The sequence below is a fragment of the Nannospalax galili genome, unplaced genomic scaffold, assembly GCF_000622305.1.
Source record: "Nannospalax galili isolate Female #2095 unplaced genomic scaffold, S.galili_v1.0 scaffold976, whole genome shotgun sequence".
Classification (NCBI taxonomy): Eukaryota; Metazoa; Chordata; class Mammalia; order Rodentia; family Spalacidae; genus Nannospalax; species Nannospalax galili.
This window is the reverse complement of record NW_008339381.1, coordinates 1994822-2015160: the sequence shown is the minus strand read 5'-3', so window position 1 is coordinate 2015160 and position 20339 is coordinate 1994822. Positions and strand designations below refer to the sequence as shown.

The following is a 20339-nucleotide window of genomic DNA, read 5'->3' as shown; positions in this document are numbered from 1 at the left end:
TGAACCACGGCCTTGCTGTTCAGCCCTGGCTGGCCTTGAACTCACAGTCTTCCTTCCTGAGCCTTCCCAGTACTGGGGAGCGTAGTCCTACACCATCATGCATGGACTCCATGTTCTTTTTATCACTAGTAAAGGCAGTCTGGGAGGGTGTTGCTTATTAGAGGCCCAATGAACCAGAGAAAGAGGTAGCAGACTAAGCTTAGCTAGAGGAACCAAGCACAGCCCATGTTGTGGGTGGGTAGCTTAGTCACACGAAGAGGTTGGATGGAACTGAGCCAGCCTGCCCAGTAATTTTTTCTAAATTAGCCTATTAGAGAAGTCCCTCTTTCCATTGAAAAGGACATAAAAGGATGGGATGTGGGAGACATTTATGATCAGTGGAATCTTATTTCTTGATGCTGAGAACTTCTGCTCTCTCCAATTACACACATTTTGCCTCATTTTTGCTAAATGCTTATAGGTGTTAAGGTTTTTCAATTTTGTAAAGTCTGTCATTCTTTTGGCACTTGATACTTAAATTGCCTCTGACAAGCATTTGGTACTCTCATACAGTTTGAAAAATCATTGACAGTAGTTTGGTCTTAAGTACTTTTGCTGTTCATACTATGAAGTAGTATGGATAGTTTTATGTAAAATGGTTTGTGGGAGAGGTGGTTTTTTTCTCCCAGTTTAAGAATATAATTCTACAGTTAGAGGACCTTGATGGAAATTGCTGCATTGTTACTTTAAGGAAATAACAAGTGACCAAGTAACCTTGGGCACAACCCAAAGTGTCCCTGCTTCAGTTTCCTCATCTGTAAAATGAGAGCATTATAACACCTCTGTATCAAAAGTGAGTTGTAAGCTCATAAATGAACTTTTTAAAAGCACCAATAGAGCTGGGCAATGGCCCACTGACTAAGAACATTTATTCTGTAAGCATGAGGGTCTGAATTTAAGTCCCCGGCGCCCCCAGAAAAAGCCATGACCACCTGAGGCCCGTAATTCCAGCATTCAGAGAGAGAGAGAGAGACAAGTGGGTTCTGAGAGCTTGCTGCTCAGCTGATGGCTATCTTCTGAGTCATTGAGAGACCCTGGCTCAAGGTAGTAAGGAGAGCAATTGAGGAAGACAGCCAGCGTCCTGCTTAGCCTCTGCATGCACGATGTACACACCTACACACTCACAAGCACACCCACACACGTGCACTCAGAAAAGAAGAAAGCACAAATATAGTGCTTAAAATGTAGCAAGTACTCAATACATTTCAGGCAACTTATTATTGCTCATAAATCTTAAAGTTATAGAACTTTATTACATATTGTTAAAAATAACCTTTAGAAGAAACTGGTATTTGCTGGCTTTCTGGTGCCTTCTGAACTACTCTGTTTCTTTGAGAGATAAAATCACGCCCTTATTTTGCAATCAGATGTGTAATGGCTGCCATATAATGCTTGTGTGGATGTTTGAAAGTTGTTTCACTTTTCTGAGCCTAGGTAGTTTATGAGATAGACATGTACTATAGTAATTAAAGAAAAAATTGGTGCATGAAGTACGGTGACATTAGCAAATGCTCCTTTTTTCACTATTAACTGGCTTCATTATATTGTGTTTTCTCGTTGATAAAATGAGATAGTAATAGTTACACTGACTTTACAGCCTTTGATAGTGTAGGGTTTGAAATTCCAAGTTAACAGTGGTGAGGGACATAAACTCTAAAGGAGAATTAACTATAAAGCAAACAGGACTCAGAATGCCAATAAATTGAAATAGGATTTTCATGTTAATTTAGAGTTTTTTATGAGTGCTACTATAATTATATTTTTATGACAGTATTTTTTATTGCAGTTAACTAGATACAGAAAACTAAAGCTTTTGTTCTCTTTTATTTTCGTTGACTTTTACTTGAATATGTAAAACATGTGATATTACTAGTTATTGAGAAAGCTCCAGCAAAAAACGTTGTACACATTTTATTTATAGAGCTGAAACCTTTATCCATGGTTCCATTCCTGCAAAGCAAATTTATATAACACACATTCAGAATCTTTTGTCGTTGCAATCTGTAACTGGCTGGACCCCATGTGTCAGTGTGAATGTTCAGTAGTTTAAGTCTTTGTTTTTCTTTCATTGCTGTTGAGTTGGTGGGATAAATTGCTGCATTGAGTTGCAGTTGGTTGTTTGTGTTCATAGCCTAATAGGCGTTTGAAGCTATATCCAATCCTTTGTTATTCTTTGATACTTATTTTCCTCTTGTTATTTCTCAAGGTCATAACAAAAAAGAATATTGAAAACCATTGTTCAAATATAAAACCATTTATTTGTTCATTTTTTTTTCTTTTACCAATTATGAAAGTAATATATTCTCTGCAGTTGTGGTGGGGCATGCCTGTAATCCCAGCTCACAGAGGAAAATCCTGAGGAAAATCAGGAGCTTAAGGCCCAGTGTGGGCTACATAGTGAGACCCTGTCTCCAAAACCAGTTTAGACCAAACCAGTGAAACCAACCAAGAAGTATTACTTCTATACTGTTTTTTTTTGTTTTAATTAAATTATCCAAAAAAGCATAAATGATATCCTCTCTAAATTTTATCACAAAGATAGCCGCTGTTGACATTTGCTGTTCTCTCTGTTGAAATGTTGTTAACCACATACACATAGGCTTTTGAAAAGTTGGATCATAACTCAGCAGAATGTTTTGTAATTGGCTTTGTGCCAGTGAGCAATATGGTTCTTACTTTCTGTCAGTAAATGTCGATTGTTTTCTTAAATACATCTATCCCCGCCCATGTATGTAGCCTTATAGGTGTATCTTTACACACAAACACATTTTTCTTTGGTACAAATTTCCATGTGTAAAACAAGTAGGTCTAATAACCAGAAAAGCTTGACAGACTGGACATCTGAGAGTATCCTGTCCTCTTTAAACAGCGCTGAGAATCGGGTTACAGGTGACAGGCTTCTTGTTTGCCTCAGTTTCCGGTCTCTGGGAAGTGCTGATTGAAAGTGGCACTTTTGTGTGCAGATGTGTAGCTAGCTGGTCACACCGTCACAGGGCTTTTGCATTTTTACTGTCCTCTTTTCTCAGCTGAAATTCATTTCCTCACTGGAACAAAGCTACATTACTGTGTATTTACTTGAGTGACTATTAGAAGTGCTTTTTCAAGTGACAAAACCCAAGCTGGTTGCAAACGTAGACTCATTTAATGCCCACCTATAACTTTGGGGTAGAACTTGTAGTGACTCAAATCATGTCACCAGGAATTAATTTTTTTCTCCGTACATCAGTTCTGTTCCTTAGGGACTGGGAGCATGTGCAGCCATCCTGGCGTCTTATGAGGGAGCTGGGGGTTGAGACTCAGGTCCTCACGGAGTGAGGGAAGGACAGGATGAGCACTCTCACCCACCGAGCCCTCGCCCTTCTTCCACCATGTAGTTTTCTCTTGAAAAAGCAAATAGCAACAGTGAAGGAGCGTTTCTCTTGCATTTGTTCTCTGCTTATAAGCAGCGATTTGGGGAGGAGACCAAAGTCAGGGTCAAAGAACGGCAGCTCATGGACGTGAAGGCCCACCCGAATGCTCAGTGAGTGTTGCGTCCAGAAAGTATGTTTAGAGGTTTTTGTTTGGACAGTCTTCCTCCATACTAGACGAAACAAGAAATGCATGTCCTTGAAGGAGAACACTGTGTCCCTCCCCTCCACGTCCTCCCTCGCAGCCCTGGGGTTCACAGCAAGGCAGAGGGAGTTTCGCTTTCTTGAGTGCTCTCTGATTGCATCGTTTCTTTATAGTAGAGGCTAAAGCCGTCTGCTTACTGTTATTTGTGAGGACGCTCTAAAATCTTTAAAAAAATACTTCTGAAATGTGTCAGGGTAGTTACAACTCTTACACTTTCTCACTGGCCCAATCTCCTAGCTTTAATAATACTAAAAATCAAAACCATCGTCATTACTATTTTGTCTATATAACTCACGGTATTTCAGATAAGTGCTGAGTGGAGAATAAGACTTTTAATGATCGCTGGGCGTCTCCCATTGCTAGACTTCTAGTGACTCTATTTCTTTTTTTTTTTTTTTTTTATAATTACTGTGTGGGAACAGCTTTTACTATCCATTTCATAAATGAGGAAGTCGAAGCTTAGCAACGATAAGCACATTTTCCAAGACTAAGGGGCCAGTGAAAATGAGAATGTGGCTTTCTCTCCTGTGCTTGCCCTGCTGTACAGGTGCTGTCCTCTCTGCAAGATTTCTGTTGATGATGAGCCCAGTGGTCATAGAGCTGGGCTGCCCAGTGTAGAAGCCACCAGCCAACTGTAGCTGTTTACATTTAAATTAATTAAGATGTGATTACATAGACATTCAGTTCACCAGTTGCACTGGTCATGCTAAGTACTTAATCTACCCAGCTACAGTACTGAACCGCACAAAGAGAACATTTCCATCATTGCAGAATTCCATTTGATTGGGCTGTTGTAGTTTTTCAGGTTAACTTGTCATTTCGGCTACCTGTATTTAGAAACAATTTTTTAGGGAGCAGTGTATACCTGGAAAAGTCAAGACGTCCTACATCCTTGGGACTAGGGGTGATGGCTGTGCTGTGCAGCTTTCTGTAGCTCCTGATAAAAGTGGCTCATCGAATTACTTTCCTCTGTGTTCTTCAAAACAAGCTTTGAGTGCAGAGTGAAGAGTAGAAAACAGGAGGGAGGAGAGGGGAGGACCACAGAGAGGGAGGAAAGGAAGGCTGTACTAAACTACCTTACACAGAAACACAATTAAAATTGTTTTATTTTATGTGTATGAGTGTTTTGCTTGCATGTATGTAAGTGCACCCATGTCGTGCAGTGCCCATGGAGACCAGAAGAGGGCATCTGATCTCCTGGAACTAAAGTTGTAGATGGTTGTTAACCACCATGTAGGTACTGAGAACCAAATCCTCTGCAGAGTGGCCAGTGGTCTTAACTACTGAGCCATCTCTCCAGCCCCCACAGGAACACATTTTTAATTGGATTTTCCTGAACACTTACTAGAAAAAAAGCCCTAATTTCTTTTTTCCACTTTCCCCTTAAATTTGTTGCCACTTTTTCTCAATTGTGCTATATTTTCTGAGGTAGCACCTTTACTTTTCTGCCATGTGAATGCCTTCAGTGTCCTTTTAAAATAGTAACTTGCTGTCTTTCTCTTCTGTGTCACTTCTCCAGTTCTGGGTTGTCTTAATGTTTTGTTGAAAATAATGTTTCACTTCTCAGATGCAGTCTCAAGGCATAATCACTTCTGACCTCAAGCACATTCCTGCTGATGGTATTTTGTGCTAAGGGTGGTGTTATTAGCAATAATCCAAGATGTGTCTTGGCCCAAAGCAAATTTTCTTTGACTATTAGCTGAACCTTTAAGGAGACTTTTCCGGGAAGTTAAATGCATCTTTGGTAAAAAATATTTAGGCATATTTTTCATTTTATATGTAGAAATAATTTCTTAGTAATGTTTGAGATACAAACAACTCTCAGGAAGAGCCAGAAAATAATTTTTTAATAGAAGTAAAAACATTTGACAGTGATTTTATTTTGTTCTTTTGGGTAGTGTGGGGGCTTATGCCACAGCATGCATGTGGGGGGGGGTGAGAGGTCAACTAGTGGGTGTCCACTCCTTCCTCCTTATGGGTCCCTGGGATTGAACTTGGGTCATCAGGCATGGTGGCAGGTACCTTTACTCACAGAGTCATCTCAGTGGCCCCCATTTGACTGACAATGATTTTAAATTCAAAATCAAAGCTTTTATGTAGTATTTTTATTCCTAATTAAGTTATCACTGAATGAAAGGAAATAGACCTTGGATATACTTACCTGATCTACCTTTTCACAGCTAGAGGTCAGTGTTAATGTACCTACCTGACTAAACTTCTCAGGTGTGATTACAATGAGGGAATTCAAATGTTTACTCAACCTCTGAGGTCGGATCAGAAAACAAACGAGAAAGAAGAAAATTTAAAACTACTTAATTCAGAGCGGGCTGATATTTGCATTTAAAAAATATTGATGTTTCCCCCATTTTAATAACTATGCATAAATAATTTTTTAATTTATTTTGTTGGAAAAGTCAGATAGAGAATGAACTTGACCTGCTGGAAATTCTTCCCTACAGCTTTCCAGAAGCAGCAATCAGAAAGGAAGGGAAATTGCTGCTATTCAAATGTAATTTTCCTTTTAAAATTGAATCTGATTTGTGTTTCACCACATGCATTTGGGTGTGGGCTCATTCCCTGGAGCCTGGTCAATCTACTCTGGTGTCTCTTTTTTTTTTTTTTTTGGTCTTTTTGAGACAGGGTCTCCCTGTAGACCCAGCTGTCCTGGAACTCACTATGTAGACCAGGCTGGCCTTGAACTCACAGAGATCGCCTGAATTAAAGGTGTGCGCCACCACGCCTGGCTGGTGTCTCACTTTTAAAGAAAACTGAGTTTCCCTCTCCCAGCAGCTATCCCAATAGTTCCTTAGCTAGGACTGGGCAAAGTTGTTTTCTGTTTTTTCTTTTTTGATTCTCAACTTAAGACTACAAGTAGAAAATTCTACACCCAATCTTATATAATTGGTTGCAGTAAAAATGCACATACACTAAACATTTTATAAAAACCTGAGGCTGACTCAGTGGGTAAAGGCACACACACATGATAAATAAAAGTGTTCTAAAAACTAGAATTTTCTTCAGGCCATGTGTATAAGGTATGTGTGAAACAAATGAACTCTGTACTGTACTCAGTCTTATCCTCAAGCTACCTTATTTTTTATACATCCATATATATATGCAAATATGTCAAAATCTGAAACACTTCTGACTAATGGATATACAGCCAGTGTATCGATTTTTTTCCTACTGGAAATAACATTTTGGGTAATGCAGTAGGTCCTAATTTTATAAGTTTAAATAAAATCCACCCATCATTCCATGAAAGCAGATCTATTTGTTTACTGACTTTAAAAACCCATTCTTTCCCTAAAATGACTTTTCAGTTCATCAGGTTTTGCCTCTCCATATGAAACACTCATTGGACAGTTGCTTTTTGCCAGACTTTATGTCCTCCAGGCATATAATACAAGAACATAAAATTAGTTATTGATTATGATATAGATTCAGCACATGACTAGATTTCCAGTCAGCCTGAAAAAGATGAAAAGTCACATAACCACCTCCAGGTGACCCCTGCCTGCTTGTAGTTCTGTCTGCTGTTGTGAGGTGAATTGCAAGCAGGATATATCCTGGGTATTGTAACTTTGTAGTTAACAGAACAGCAGACCACCACAGCAAAGTTCACTCCTGAGCTCCTGCAGTAGCTTAGTTCTTGACCTGACTTAGTAAGTTCTGTAATTTTGAAAACTCATCTTTGTACACCTCTGGTGTAGAAGCCTTCTAGCTTCGGGTCTCTCAAAAACTTTTTAACAAAGATATATCTTATAACTTCAAATATTTGTTGAAGCAAATAACTAATTATTGAGTTTAAATGCAGCCAGTGGCAGCTGCCCTTGGTAGTACTGACTCTGCAGTGCCCTGTATGTTCCCAGGGGACCTTCCTTTCCTGCAGAGTACCCAGGGGACTCGTGAGTGCCTTGAGCCTACAGAACAGGGAATACTTATCTGCAGATATTTCAGCCCTCTTTTTTCTTGGGACTGGCTTTTCTAGGCCTCAGAGTAGGGTGGCAATTGTTTTCTGAGCACCTGAATCTTTCTTTGTGTGTCCTGTGATCTGGGCAGGTGACTTCTGTGTGAATTCTGGCTCCTTAGACCTAATTTTCCCTCTTTAAATGTTTAGACCAAGTTAAGCTGATCATTGGTCAGCAAATGGTTGTGTAATGTTATGTTTATTGATGGTTTTCTTAGACATCAGATACTTTTAAAAATATTTTTTATTTCATGTGCATGAGTGTATTGCCTGCATTCTGTAAGTAAGTGTACCCATGTCATGCAATTCCTGTGGAGGTCAGAAGAGGGTGTTGGATCCCCTGGAACTGGCATTACAGACTGTTGTTAGCCACCATGTACATGTTGGGTCCTTTGCAAGAGCAACCAGGGCTCTTAATCGCCGAACCATCTCTCCAGCCCCAAGTTTCAGATACTTTTATGTTTAAAATTCCTCATGTTTTCCCCTAATTTTAAACAAGGTCTATGGATATTTGATTGGGGTGGTAATTGTGAAGTTTTAAGCAGCTTGGTTTTTGTGGCATGTAAATTCTATCTCTATAAAGCTGTTATTATTTTTAAAATCAACAACAAACTTAAATTTAAAACATTTTCAGTGGTATTGTGAATCAATTTTTCCTTAAAGGTGGAAGATGAAGAACACATGGCAATTTATTTATATATAAAGTTCTGAATATTATGTGAGGCATGGTGGTGCATGCCTTTAATCTAAGCACCTGGGAGGCAGAGTTCCAGGCCAGCTGGGGCTACAGGGAGACACTGTCTGAAAAAGACAAACAACAACAACAACAGCAACAACAACAAAAACCACAACCTGAGCAACCAAATACAACAATAGTGTTGAATATAAAGACTTTTAGGGTGTTCTCTGTTTAAGAACACTTTGTATTTGACTCATTAACATATAGCTTACGAAGAAAGGAATGCTGTCTCCTAAGAGTAATGAATAGATTTCAATCTTCTTTTTAATTAATTAATTAATTTTTTATTGAGCTTTTAAAATTTCATACATTTCCAACTCAAATCCAGACCTCCGTTCCCCCATCCATGCCTCCCCCTCCCCCACTGAACCCTGTGCACACTGCCATACATGTTGAGTCCTATTCATTCAGGTGTTTGTACCCAAATATCCTTTGGTGGAAATGCATCCACTGGAGTCTAGTCAGGCCATCCAGTGGTCGTATATAAGTCATACTCTCTGTCACCAGCAGCAATCAGTTTTAAATCATTCTCAATCTAGTGCTGCCCTGCCACCAATTTCTCACCTCCCCTTTGGGCCCTTGTTTAATTGAGCTGACACATGGGTTCCACATTTGATGCCACCGCTGTCACAGGCTCACATGAGCAAGCCTTAGGTGCCTGGAAGCCTCCACCTCCTTATATTTGTGAACCAGCCCTGGCTATTACAATCTTTCCACCTCCTCTTCCACAATGGTCCCTGAGCCATGTCCATATAGGAGCCCCATCCTACACTCTACAGTCTCTTATTCTCTAAAACTTAGCCAATTGTGACCTTCTCTATGTATCACACCCTGATGTATATGGGAAGCCTCACTGGTGAGAGTTGAGGGGTGCATAAGCCCTTTCTATACCCCTTATTCCGCTATGTTCCATGAGCCTTGGTTGTAGAGATTCACTGCAGATGTGTCACCTAGTACTGGGCATCTCCCGGGTGTATGTTGTCTATGTCTGACCAGATGTGCAACTCTGCAACAGCCTCCATCTGTTGTAAAAAGAAGCTTCTTTGGAAGGCAGCTATGCTCACCACTATACCACCAACGCAGACAAAAGAAGCTTCTTTGATGAGTGTTGTATGGCATGCTTGTCACTCTAAGGGAGGTTTCTTCTATCAGTCCCTTCCAAGCAGATCCTAGGTATACATATGCATTAATGTTCAGACACTCTTCATGCATTTCTCATAGGATTTCTAGGGCATCATTTTTCCCTCTAGGTTTCCTAGCCCCCCGAGATTCACTCATCTCTACTCTTTTTTTCTCCCACCTGGCCTCCCTCCTCCCTCCCTAGTCACAGTGCCCCATTATCCCCACCCTCCCCCCAGTACCTCCTGACTCCTGCCATCTTTCCTATCTTCCCTTGCTCCCCAACACCACTATGTCCCCTGCATGTCCCTCCCTCCTCTCCTCCCTGCCAATTACACCCATTTTTCCACCTCCCTCAGGTAACATCTATTCCCTACTATCCCCCTTTCAGGGTGTTTCTTTTCCTTTACCTCCATGTGTCCTTTTCCTTTCCCTGGCTCCTGGTGTTACGTCAGAATTTGTATACTCACATATAAGGGCTCGGTGCTACAATCCACAAATGAGGAAGACCACGCTTCGCTTGCTTTTCTGCGTTTGTGTTACTTTACTTTGTATAATACTCTCTAGCTCCATCCATTTACCTGCGAATTTCATAGTTTCATCCTTTCTTACTGCTGAGTAGACCGCCACTGAGTAGATGTGCCACATTTTCAGTAACCATTCATCAGTTGAGGGACATTTATGTTGTTTCCATTTCTTAGCTATTGTGAAGAGAGCAGCAACAAACACAGATGTATAGGTGTCTCTGAGGTACAATGAGTCCTTTGGGTATATGCCAAGGAGTGGTATCACTGGATCATATGGTAGGTTCATTTTTAGTTTTTTGAGGGTTCTCCACATCACTTTCCACAGTGGTTGCAACAAGTTTGCATTCCCACTAGCAGTGAATGAGCGTTCCTCTTTCTCCACATACTCTCCAGCATTTAGAGTCTTCCATTCTCTTGATCTTAGCCAGTCTGACTGGGGTAAGATGAAATCTTAAAGTGGTTTTGATTTGCATTTCTCTAATTACTAAGGATGTTGATCACTTTTTAAGGTGCTTCATAGCCATTTTTATTTGTTTGCTTGAGAACTCCCTGTTTAGGTCTATCGCCCATCTTTTTATTGGGTGGTTTATCTTATTTCTTTCTTTTTTGAGTTCTTTGTATATTCTGGATGGTATTCCTTGGTCTGATGTGTAGCTGGTGAAGATTTTTTCCCCACTCAGTGGGTTTCCTCTTCCCTTCCTTATTTGTTTCTTTTGCCGTACAGAAACTTTGTAATTTAATGAGGTCCCACTTACTGATTGCTGACCTTAGTGCCTGAGCAGCTGGTTTCTGGTTTAGAAAGTCCTTTCCTATGCCTGTATCTTGGAGGGTGCTACCTATGTTTTCTTCTAGCAGTTTCAGAATTTCAGGGTTTATATTGAGGTCTTTGATCCATCTGGAGTTGACTTTTGTGCAGAGTGAAAGATAAGGGTCAACTTTCATTTTTCTGCCCGCAGAGATCCAGTTTTGCCAGCACCATTTGTTGAAGATACTATCTTTCCTCTGTTGTATGTTTTTAGCACCTTTGTCAAGTATCAGGTGGCTGAAATTACATCAACTCATGTTTGGGTCTTGTGTTTCATTGATCTATGTGTCTATTTTTTGCCAGTACCATGCTGTTTTTATGACTATAGCTCTGTAATATAATCTGAGCTCTGGTATGGTGATCCCCCCAGCATTGTTCTTTTTGCCCAAGATTGTTTTGGCTATCTGAGCTCTTTTGTAATTTCATATGAATTTTAGGATTATTTTGTCAATCTCTGTGAAGAATGTCATGGGTATTTTGATTGGGATTGCATTGAATCTATAAATTGCTTTTGGTAAGATAGTCATAGTCACAATATTGATTCTACCAATCCATGAGCATGGTAGGTCTTTCTATCTCCTAGTGTCTTCCTCTATCTCTTTCTTTAGAGTTTTGAAAATTTCATTGTAGAGATCTTTAATGTCTTTGGTTAGGTTTATTCCTAATTTTTTTTTTTTTTGAACTATTGCGAATGGGAGCGTTTCCTCAAGTACTTTTTCTGATTGCTTGTTATTGCCATATAGAAAGGCTGCTGATTTTTGTATCCTGTCACTTTACTGAAAGTATTAATCAATTCTAACAGTCTTCTAGTGGAATTTCGGGGATCTCATATGTATAATATCATATCATCTGCAAATAGGGATAATTCAACCTCTTCTTTTCCAACTGGTACTCCTTTAGAATGCTGCAAGAGAGATGCCCTGAAGTCTAGATTCAAAGCTCCTCCCCTCGCTGACTCCCTGCCTTGGGAGTCTGAGCTCCTGCCCACTGGAAGCCTCAAAGCACAGCAGGAGCTCTGCTGCTTTGACATGTCTTTAGGACCGAATTGAAGGCCTCTGGGTTCATTGCATTTCTCATTACAGAAAGCTGTGTCCCTGCACACGTGGTGGCTGCTGTCGACGTGAACACTGTGGCTAATGAAGTGTACAAGCACAACTTTGCTCACACACACTTACTGGCAAAGACGATTGAAGTGAGTACGTGTTGTTTTAGCGCCCATAGCGCAATGAAAACATGAGTGAAAGCAGCTTTCAAACGCGGGGTTAGGGTGGCTTAACTAGAAGATAGGTCATTAATGTTTAGGAGAGGGGAATTAGTGCTATAAATTGTACCAGAACAGATAGTGTGCTGTCAAAAAACATGCAACTATATAGACAGAGTTCAATGATTTGGTGTCTGAGAAGACATAGACAAGTTAAGAATACGCCTGACTTCCAGATCCTGGTTCTGTGGTGATATGAAACTTTGTTATTCATGCTCAGTCAGTAGTTACATATGCAGCATGGGATAACAATAAAGAAGGAATTCATTGCCTGTTACATTTTGAATGCTTCCTAGCAAGGTTGTTGTAGTTAATCTATTTCACCCAACATGAACTCTGAAGTATTTAACACTGACATACATTAGGTTATTTTAAAATAAAGTTAAAGTGTTTATCTCTCAATTTTTTTTAACGTTTATTGATTTGTGTGTGTGTGTGTGTGTGTGTGTGTGTGTGTGTGTCTTTGTCCTTGTGAGTGCGGGTATTAGGACTTAGGTTGCATTTCCTGTTGACTGATTCTGTTGAGTATTTTCTTATGTACTTATTGGTTATATCTTTTCAATTAAGAAATTTCATCACTTGGGAAGCAGAGGCAGGTGGATCTCTGTGAGATCAAGGCCAGCCTGATCTATATAGTGAGCTAGGTCACTAGGTCAGCTTGTGCTACACGGAAACCCTATCTCAAAAAAAAAAGGAAGAAATTTTATGCTAAATTTGGGCAATTGTGCTGTTATCTGGTTGTAAGAGTAATATATATTTTCTGAATTGAAGTAATTTGTCAGAAATATGTATAATAAATATTTTATTGACTTATATAGATTGTCTTTTTATTTCTTTAGCTGTTTCCATCAAAATGTTTAAGTTACAGGATTTTTTTCTATATGGAGGTTTTTACTATATCCCATGAAACTTTCATTATCCTTTTATTCCCCATTTTTTTCTTTCTAAAAGTCATAGTTTTGGTTATTACATTTAGATCTATGATCCATTTATAGTTACTGTTTGTGTACAGTATGAGGTATGAGTTAAGCTTTTTTCCCTAAGGGGATATAAAGTTAATCATTTGCTGAAAAGAATACCTTTCCCCTAGTCAATTTCCACGACACTTCGTAAAAATAGATCGTGTATTTGTGGTTCTATTTCTGGGCTCTTTTCTTAGTAGTATGAACATGCTGATTCTTACACCAGCAACACACCGTTTTGATAATTGTAGCTTTCTAATACATACTGATTTTAGGAAGTGGAAATTTTCTTTGGATTATTCCCTAGGTAGCTTTCTAATACATACTGATTTTAGGAAGTGGAAATTTTCTTTGGATTATTCCCTAGGTCCCTCTACTTGGTGCTAAGTGATTGCCAGCTTTGTGTGAAATCTGGAATTACTGGCCTTCCCTCCCTGTTCTTGGTAACTGTTCTGCACAGATTGATGCCCAACTAGAGACTCACCCTGACACTGCCAGGTTCTGTAGCTGCCTGATCCTCTGCCACAGTTCTGGTCACCTGGACCTCCTCCCTGAACTCCAGTCTTGATTCTGCTCTTTTACATCATTTGGTTCTATTTGGAGGATACTTCCTTTCACTGCTGACCAGAAATTGTTGCTAAGAGGAAAGCCTTGACAATCACAAAATCCAACTTTTTAAAGACTCTCTTTAGTGATGGTAGTCTGCATTACCTGTAATCTAATATCTGAAGTAAAAATAGCTTTTACTTACATTTAAACCAATTTCCTAGGGTTTTTATTGTTTTGTTTTCTTTCATTTTATAGGAGGGTTAGGTCCTTAGAACTGATACTTTCATGGGGAGGAGAGACCTTAAATTAAGATATACTTCACATACTATATTGTCTACTATCAAAGAGCATGTTTTTGCAAATATATGCAAAATTGTCTGTGTAGCACCACTTTCTGATTCTAGAATATTCTAAGACTAAAATGGTAAGCTACAGCCATAGGGATCACTCCCTGTTTCTGCCCACCTCCAGTCCCTTCCAGCCAGTGCTCTACTTTTTGCCTTTACAGATTTGACATTTGGACATTTGATAGAAAACACTCATCGAATGGGTCCTTTTTCTGCCCTCCTTCACTTAGCACAATGCTTTCAAGGGTTATTCACTGTAACAATGAATCAGGATTCAATTTTTTGATAGATAAATATTATTTCATTGTATGAACGTAGCACATTTATTTATAAAAAAAAAAAAATGTTGAGAGCCTGAAGAAATGGTTCAGTAGTTAAGAGCGTTTACTGCTCTTCCAGAGGATCCAAGTTCACTTCCCAACACCCACATCAGATAGCTCACAACCACCAGCTCCAGGGGATCTGATGCCTTTTTCTGGACTCCCTGGTCACTTGCACTCACATGCACATACCTCACATACGCATATCCATAATTAAAAATTAAAACTGAGTAAATCTTTAAAAAAACTTGTTAAACTTTTTCTGAACCAGGATAATAAATGGGAGCATGTCCCATCTATATGATTCAGAATCTAAAAGGTGGAAGTCAGTGGTTATACACTGAAGAATACCTATTCCTAGTATTCAGAACAGACTTTTTCTCTATGCATATTATAGAAAGGAGTCGGATGTAGTTAGTCACTGTCGTTTTTATAATAACTAGTGACAGGGCATTTCATAAGCATCACACAGGCCAGGGTCATTCTAGCCTTCTCATCATGGAGATAGCAGTGTGTACTTGTTCCAAGGAAGGAGTCTCAAAATAGGAAATTCTGAACTGATTTTAACACACAGCCTTAGGTGCATTTAGGTTCCATGACTTCTGTATTTATAGCATATGGTAGCAGTGGCTTATTAAATTTTTATTCTAAATTTAAATTTAATATAAATATCTTAAAATGTAACCGACTATAACCAAAATCAACAAGTTTTTAGAATAGTGCCCATTGAATGTTCTAGTTTCAACAGTTCAATCTGTTCTGCTCTATCCTTTAAGAGAAACAGCAAGAAACTATATTCGACGTGACTGAAATCCCCACGTGTGCCCATAGAAGTCTGAGGGATTTAGAGCCTTCAGTTCCACTTCCTTGCTAGTTTTAGTAGATAGCAGTAAGCCACAGTATCTACACATTCTGTGATTGCAAGGATCAAGGGGAAATGGAGAGAGGGGCACTTCTAGCTCACTTAAAAGAGTCAGTTCATTAAAAAGTGTGTTTGTAATGGAGAAAAAGGCTTTTCATTTTATAGTACAATCAATAAATGAGAATTATATATACTTATAGTATATGATGCAATTTTTTTTTGTTTCCACACATATATGTTGTAAAATAGTTTAATCAAGGAAATTACATATCCTTCACTTTCTTTTTTGTGTCTGTGAGACCATTTAGCAATTTCAAGCCTGTAGTACATTAACCATAGCCACCATGCTGTGTAATGGGTCCCAAACTTATCCCGCTGCTTCACTGAGGTGTTTTCTTCATTGACCACTATTTCCCAAACATCTACCCATTTTACTCTTTGCTTCTAGGAGTTTGACTTTTTCACTTAACATCTGTAGGCAAGATTATAATGTATTAGCAAGACACTGTAAGTCTAGAGACTCCACCCACTGTGTCTTGATCCCCAGCTATGTTCTAGCTGCTCCAGGGCTCACACCTACTTGCTTGTTAGTTAGCTCACACCTACTTGCTTGCTAGTTAGACCCTCCCCACACTGTCCCCACCCCAGCCTTGGACCTAGGCACCCTCCTGCTTACCCCCCCCTCGAGCCTCTGGAACAGCCTGGTAAGTCAGACCCCACCCATGTGTCTTGATCCCCTGCACTGAGACCAGTGCCATTCTCGCTACTCCAGGGCTCACATCTTCTCTGCTTAGCCAGTTAGACCATCCCCACGCTGTCCCCATCCTTGCCTTGGGCCTAGACCCCCTCCTGCTCCTCTGACCTGAGGGCTCTGGACTAGCCTGCCAGAACAGGCCACTGGATCCCCACAGTCTTGAATTGGGCCTAGGCCCCTTTGCCCTGTTGGAGAGCACTTGATTACTCAGCCTGAAACTAAACTGTCCTGCCAATAAAATCAAAAGTGAGAACCAACTCTATTCATACCCAACCAGAAAACAAACAAGCTACATCAACAATATAAACAGAACCAAATTTCAATTAAACAAAGGCAGGATACAATTTCATATCAGACACACAACTAACAAAAGAAATCTATATTCTGAGACCACAATGCAAAAACACAAATAATATGAAAATCCAAGATAATATGTCCACACCCAAATGCACCAGTCCTACAGACATGTACTAGAATGAGAGCCATCAGAGGAACCCAGGACACAGAATTCAAATAACAATCTGAAACATGATCAAAGAATTCAGTGACTTTAAAAACACACAAACAACTCAAAGAACTCCAAGAGGATAGGAATAAACTCTTGACTGAAGTTCAAGAAAATACAAATATGCGGCTGATTGAAATGACAAAGCAATTCAGGACTTGAAATGTGAATTCACAAAAGAACTGGAAATTCACAAAAGAGAGAAAACTCAAACCAAAATGAAGATGGAATTGAAAAACTCAGTAAGTCAAATTGAAATGGCAGGAGAAAACCTCACAAGCAGAATGAATGAAATGGAAAACACAGTATCAGGACTGGACGACAAAGTTGAAGAATTGGACTACTGAAGCAAAGAATATGAAAAAAATTTTTAAACAGAAGAATGGAATATGTGGGAAATGTGGGACACCATGAAAGACCAAATGTAAGCATAGAGGAAGGAGAAGAATCTCAGGTCAATAGCATTGACCAGGTCTTCAATGGGATTATAGAAGAAAACTTCCCTAAATTAAGGAAGATATACAGATATAAGAAGCACACAGAACACTAATTAGATAGGACCAGAATAGAAATTCCCCACATCCTTAGTAAAAACACTGAATCTTCAGAACAAAGAATACTGAAAGCAGCAAGAGAAAAACAAGTTACATATAAAAGAAAACCTATCAGAATGACTTTTCAATGCAAACTGTAAAAGCCAGAAGAGCCTGGAGCAAAGTATTCCAAGTTCTAAATGATTGTAGATCCCACCCAGAATATTTTACCCAGCAAAACTGTCTGTCGTGGTTGAAGGGGAAAGAAAAATCTTTCATGATGCAAATAGGCTGAAAGACTTCATGTCCACAAAGCCGAGCTTGGTGGCACATGCCTTTAGTCCCAGCACTTGGGAGGCAGAAGCAGGCAGATCTCTGTGGAGACCAGCCTGGTTTACATAGAGAGTTCCAGCAGGGGCTACTGGGAGACCTGGTCTCAAAAACCAAACAAACAAAAAAACCCCAAAACAAAACAAACAAAAGAATTCTTGTCCATAAAACCAGCCCTACAGACAATACTCAAAGCAATACAAAGGACTGAAGAAAGAAATGACCATAATCAGGAAGGTACAGACATAAAGTACAGAAACACAAAGTAGACTAAGAATACAAACAGAAAATGAAAAGAGAGTAACCAATACACACCTAAATAGCAGTGACCTCAGTAACCAGTGAAAGACACAAGCTGGTTGAATGGATTAAGAAACAAAATCCATCTATTTGTTATCTACAAGAAACTCATCTTACCTCCAAGGGTAGACACCACCTTAAGGTGAAAGGATGGAAAAAAATATTCCAAGCAAAAGACAGGAAGAAACAAGAAGGAGTTGCTATTCTAATACCTGAGAAAAGACTTCAAGTTGAAATTAAGAAGGTCACTCAGTACATTCTGATCAAGGGAACAATCACTCAAGAAGACATAACAATCACGAACATATATGCACAAACTCCAGTGTACCCAGTTTCATAAAAACAGTACTATTGGACTTCAAGACACAGATAAGCCACAACTCATTAATAGTAGGTGGCTTTAGTACCCCACTTTCAACAATAGAAGAGTTATCTGGACAAAGAATAAGCACAGAAACATCTGAGTTAAATGATAGCATACATCAAGTGGACCTAACAGACATCTACAGAATATTCCACACAAGCACCAAAGAATACATGAAATAATTCAATATATTCTATTGAACCACAACACAAAAACTTAAAATCAACAACAAAAGAAGCTCTAGTAACTACATGAACTCATGTAGATTAAACTCATCCTGAATGATGAATGGGTCAAAGAAGAAGAAATCAAGAAAGAAATAGTAGTATTCCTGGAAGTAAATGAAAATGATAATACAACACAATAAAACCTTTGGGACACATTAAAAGCAGTCCTAAGAGGGAAGTTTATAGCTTTAAGTACCTACATTAAAAAAAAAATCAGAAAGAGCCAGCATTATGGAGGCAGAGGCAGGCAGATCTCTGTGAAATTGAGGCCATCCTGGCCTCCATAGTAAGTTCTAGGCTAGCTGGGACTACGAGACCCTGTCTCAAAAAGACCAAAAAAAAAAAAAAAAAAAAAAAAAAAATCAGCATAAATAAATGTCTTAATGGTGCAACTGAGGAATCTGGAAAAGCAAGAACAAAACAAATCCAAACCTGACAGATGAGGAGAAATAATAAAAATCAGAGCATAAATAAATAAAATAGAAACAAAATAAAAATACAATGAATCAGTTAATCTAAGAGCTAGTTCTTTAAAGCCATAAACAAGTTAGATAGACCCTAGCTCAACTAACCAAAAGAAAATTAACAAAATCTGAGATGAAAGGGGAAACATCACAACAGGTACCAAAAAAGATCCAGAAAAGTAAAGGGAATACCTTAAACACCTATACTCTTAAATTTGAAACTCTAAAAGAGATGACTGTATTTCTAAATTCAGTGAATCCACCAAAGTTAAACCAAGAAGAGATCAGAAAAGATCTCTTAAACAGTTTAAACAGACTCATAACAAATAAATTGAAACTGAAATACAAAGTCTCCAACAGCAACAACAACAAAAAAGCCAGGCCCAGATGGATTTACAGCCAAATTTTACCAGACCTTTGAAGAAGATCTACAACCAATGTTACTTAAATTATTTGAAAAGATAGAAATAGGGAGAACTTCTAAACTCCTTCTATGAAGTCAGTATCACCCTAATATCCAAACCAGATAAAGATACTACCCTCCCCATCCCTCCAGAAAAAGAAAACAGAAAACTGTAGGTCCATATCTGTTGGGTGAATTTGTCCTCTGAGGAAAAGAGGGGGTGGGTCTAGAGACCCAGAGAGAAGCTGAGCACACTGAGATAAAGGAAGAGGAGTCGGCGTCATTTAGGGAGCAGCGAACAACAGGCAAGTGGGTGAGCCAGCCTGCTGTGGACCCTGTGGGGTGCCATAGACCTCTTGAGGACCCTGTGGATTTTGCTCAGACCTCAAAGACGAGATGGTGTGTGGACAGCTGGTGAACTTCAGGCAGGGCATGGGGAGGATCTCAAAGCTTAGTCAAAATGTAGAAGATGGACTATGGGAGTTTATGCCTTGTAAGTCACCCTTTCCCGAATGTCATATAAACCAGGCTAAAACCCAAATAAAAGATATTCTGTTAGTTTGTTAGCCCCGGGGCCTCAGAGGGCATGGGTGGTGGTGGGGGGGGCCTCTCAAGAAGGGGGAGGGAAAATTTAGTGTAACAATTATCCCTAATGAATAAAGATGCAAAAATTCTCAACAGAATACTCGCAAATTGCATACAGACACACATCAAAAAGATCAACCACTGTGATCAAGTTGACTTTATCCTAGAGTTGTTACATATGGTTCAATATATGTAAGCCAATAAATGTAATAAATTGTGTAAATGGACTTAAAAAGACAGAAATCATTATGATCATTTCAATAGATGCAGAATGGCCTTTCACAAAATCTAATATGCATTTATGCTAAAAGTTCTAGAAGGAATTGGACTGGAGAGACCACATCTCAACATAATTAAAGCTGTATACAACAGACCCACAGTCAACATCATTCTAAATGGAGAAAGTCTGGAAACATTCCCATTAAAACCAGGAACCAGACAAGGATGTCCACTATCCTCAGTCCTTTTCAGCACAGTGCTTGAAATTGTTGCTAGAGCAATAAGACAAGAGAAGTATATTTAAAGGGGTACAAATTAGAAAAGAGGCCAAATTATTTCTATTTGAAGGTGATATGGTATATATAAGAGATTCCAAAAATTCCAGCAGAAGACTTCTAGAAATGATCAACATTTTCAGAAAGTGGCAAGATACAAAATCAGTTTACAAAAATCAGTAGCCTTTCTATATACCAATAACAAGTAATCAGAGATAGAATTCATGGAAACATTCCCATTCACCATAGCCTCAAAATAAATAAATAG

At 39.1% G+C, this 20339-nt stretch overlaps 1 protein-coding gene across 3 annotated transcripts in view; it reads left to right on the top strand.

The window, feature by feature from the left end:
* Positions 1–20339, top strand: part of Trdmt1 (tRNA aspartic acid methyltransferase 1) — a 50681-nt gene that overhangs the window by 5543 nt on the left and 24799 nt on the right. For 2 of the 3 annotated variants that reach the window (XM_008833893.3, XM_029563958.1), the window contains one exon: positions 11894–12003. In XM_008833893.3, coding sequence (XP_008832115.1) covers positions 11894–12003 — 110 coding nt within the window. Of the gene's footprint in view, positions 1–11891; positions 12004–20339 lie in introns of those variants that run through there. The other variant, XM_029563959.1, reaches the window with a different exon arrangement.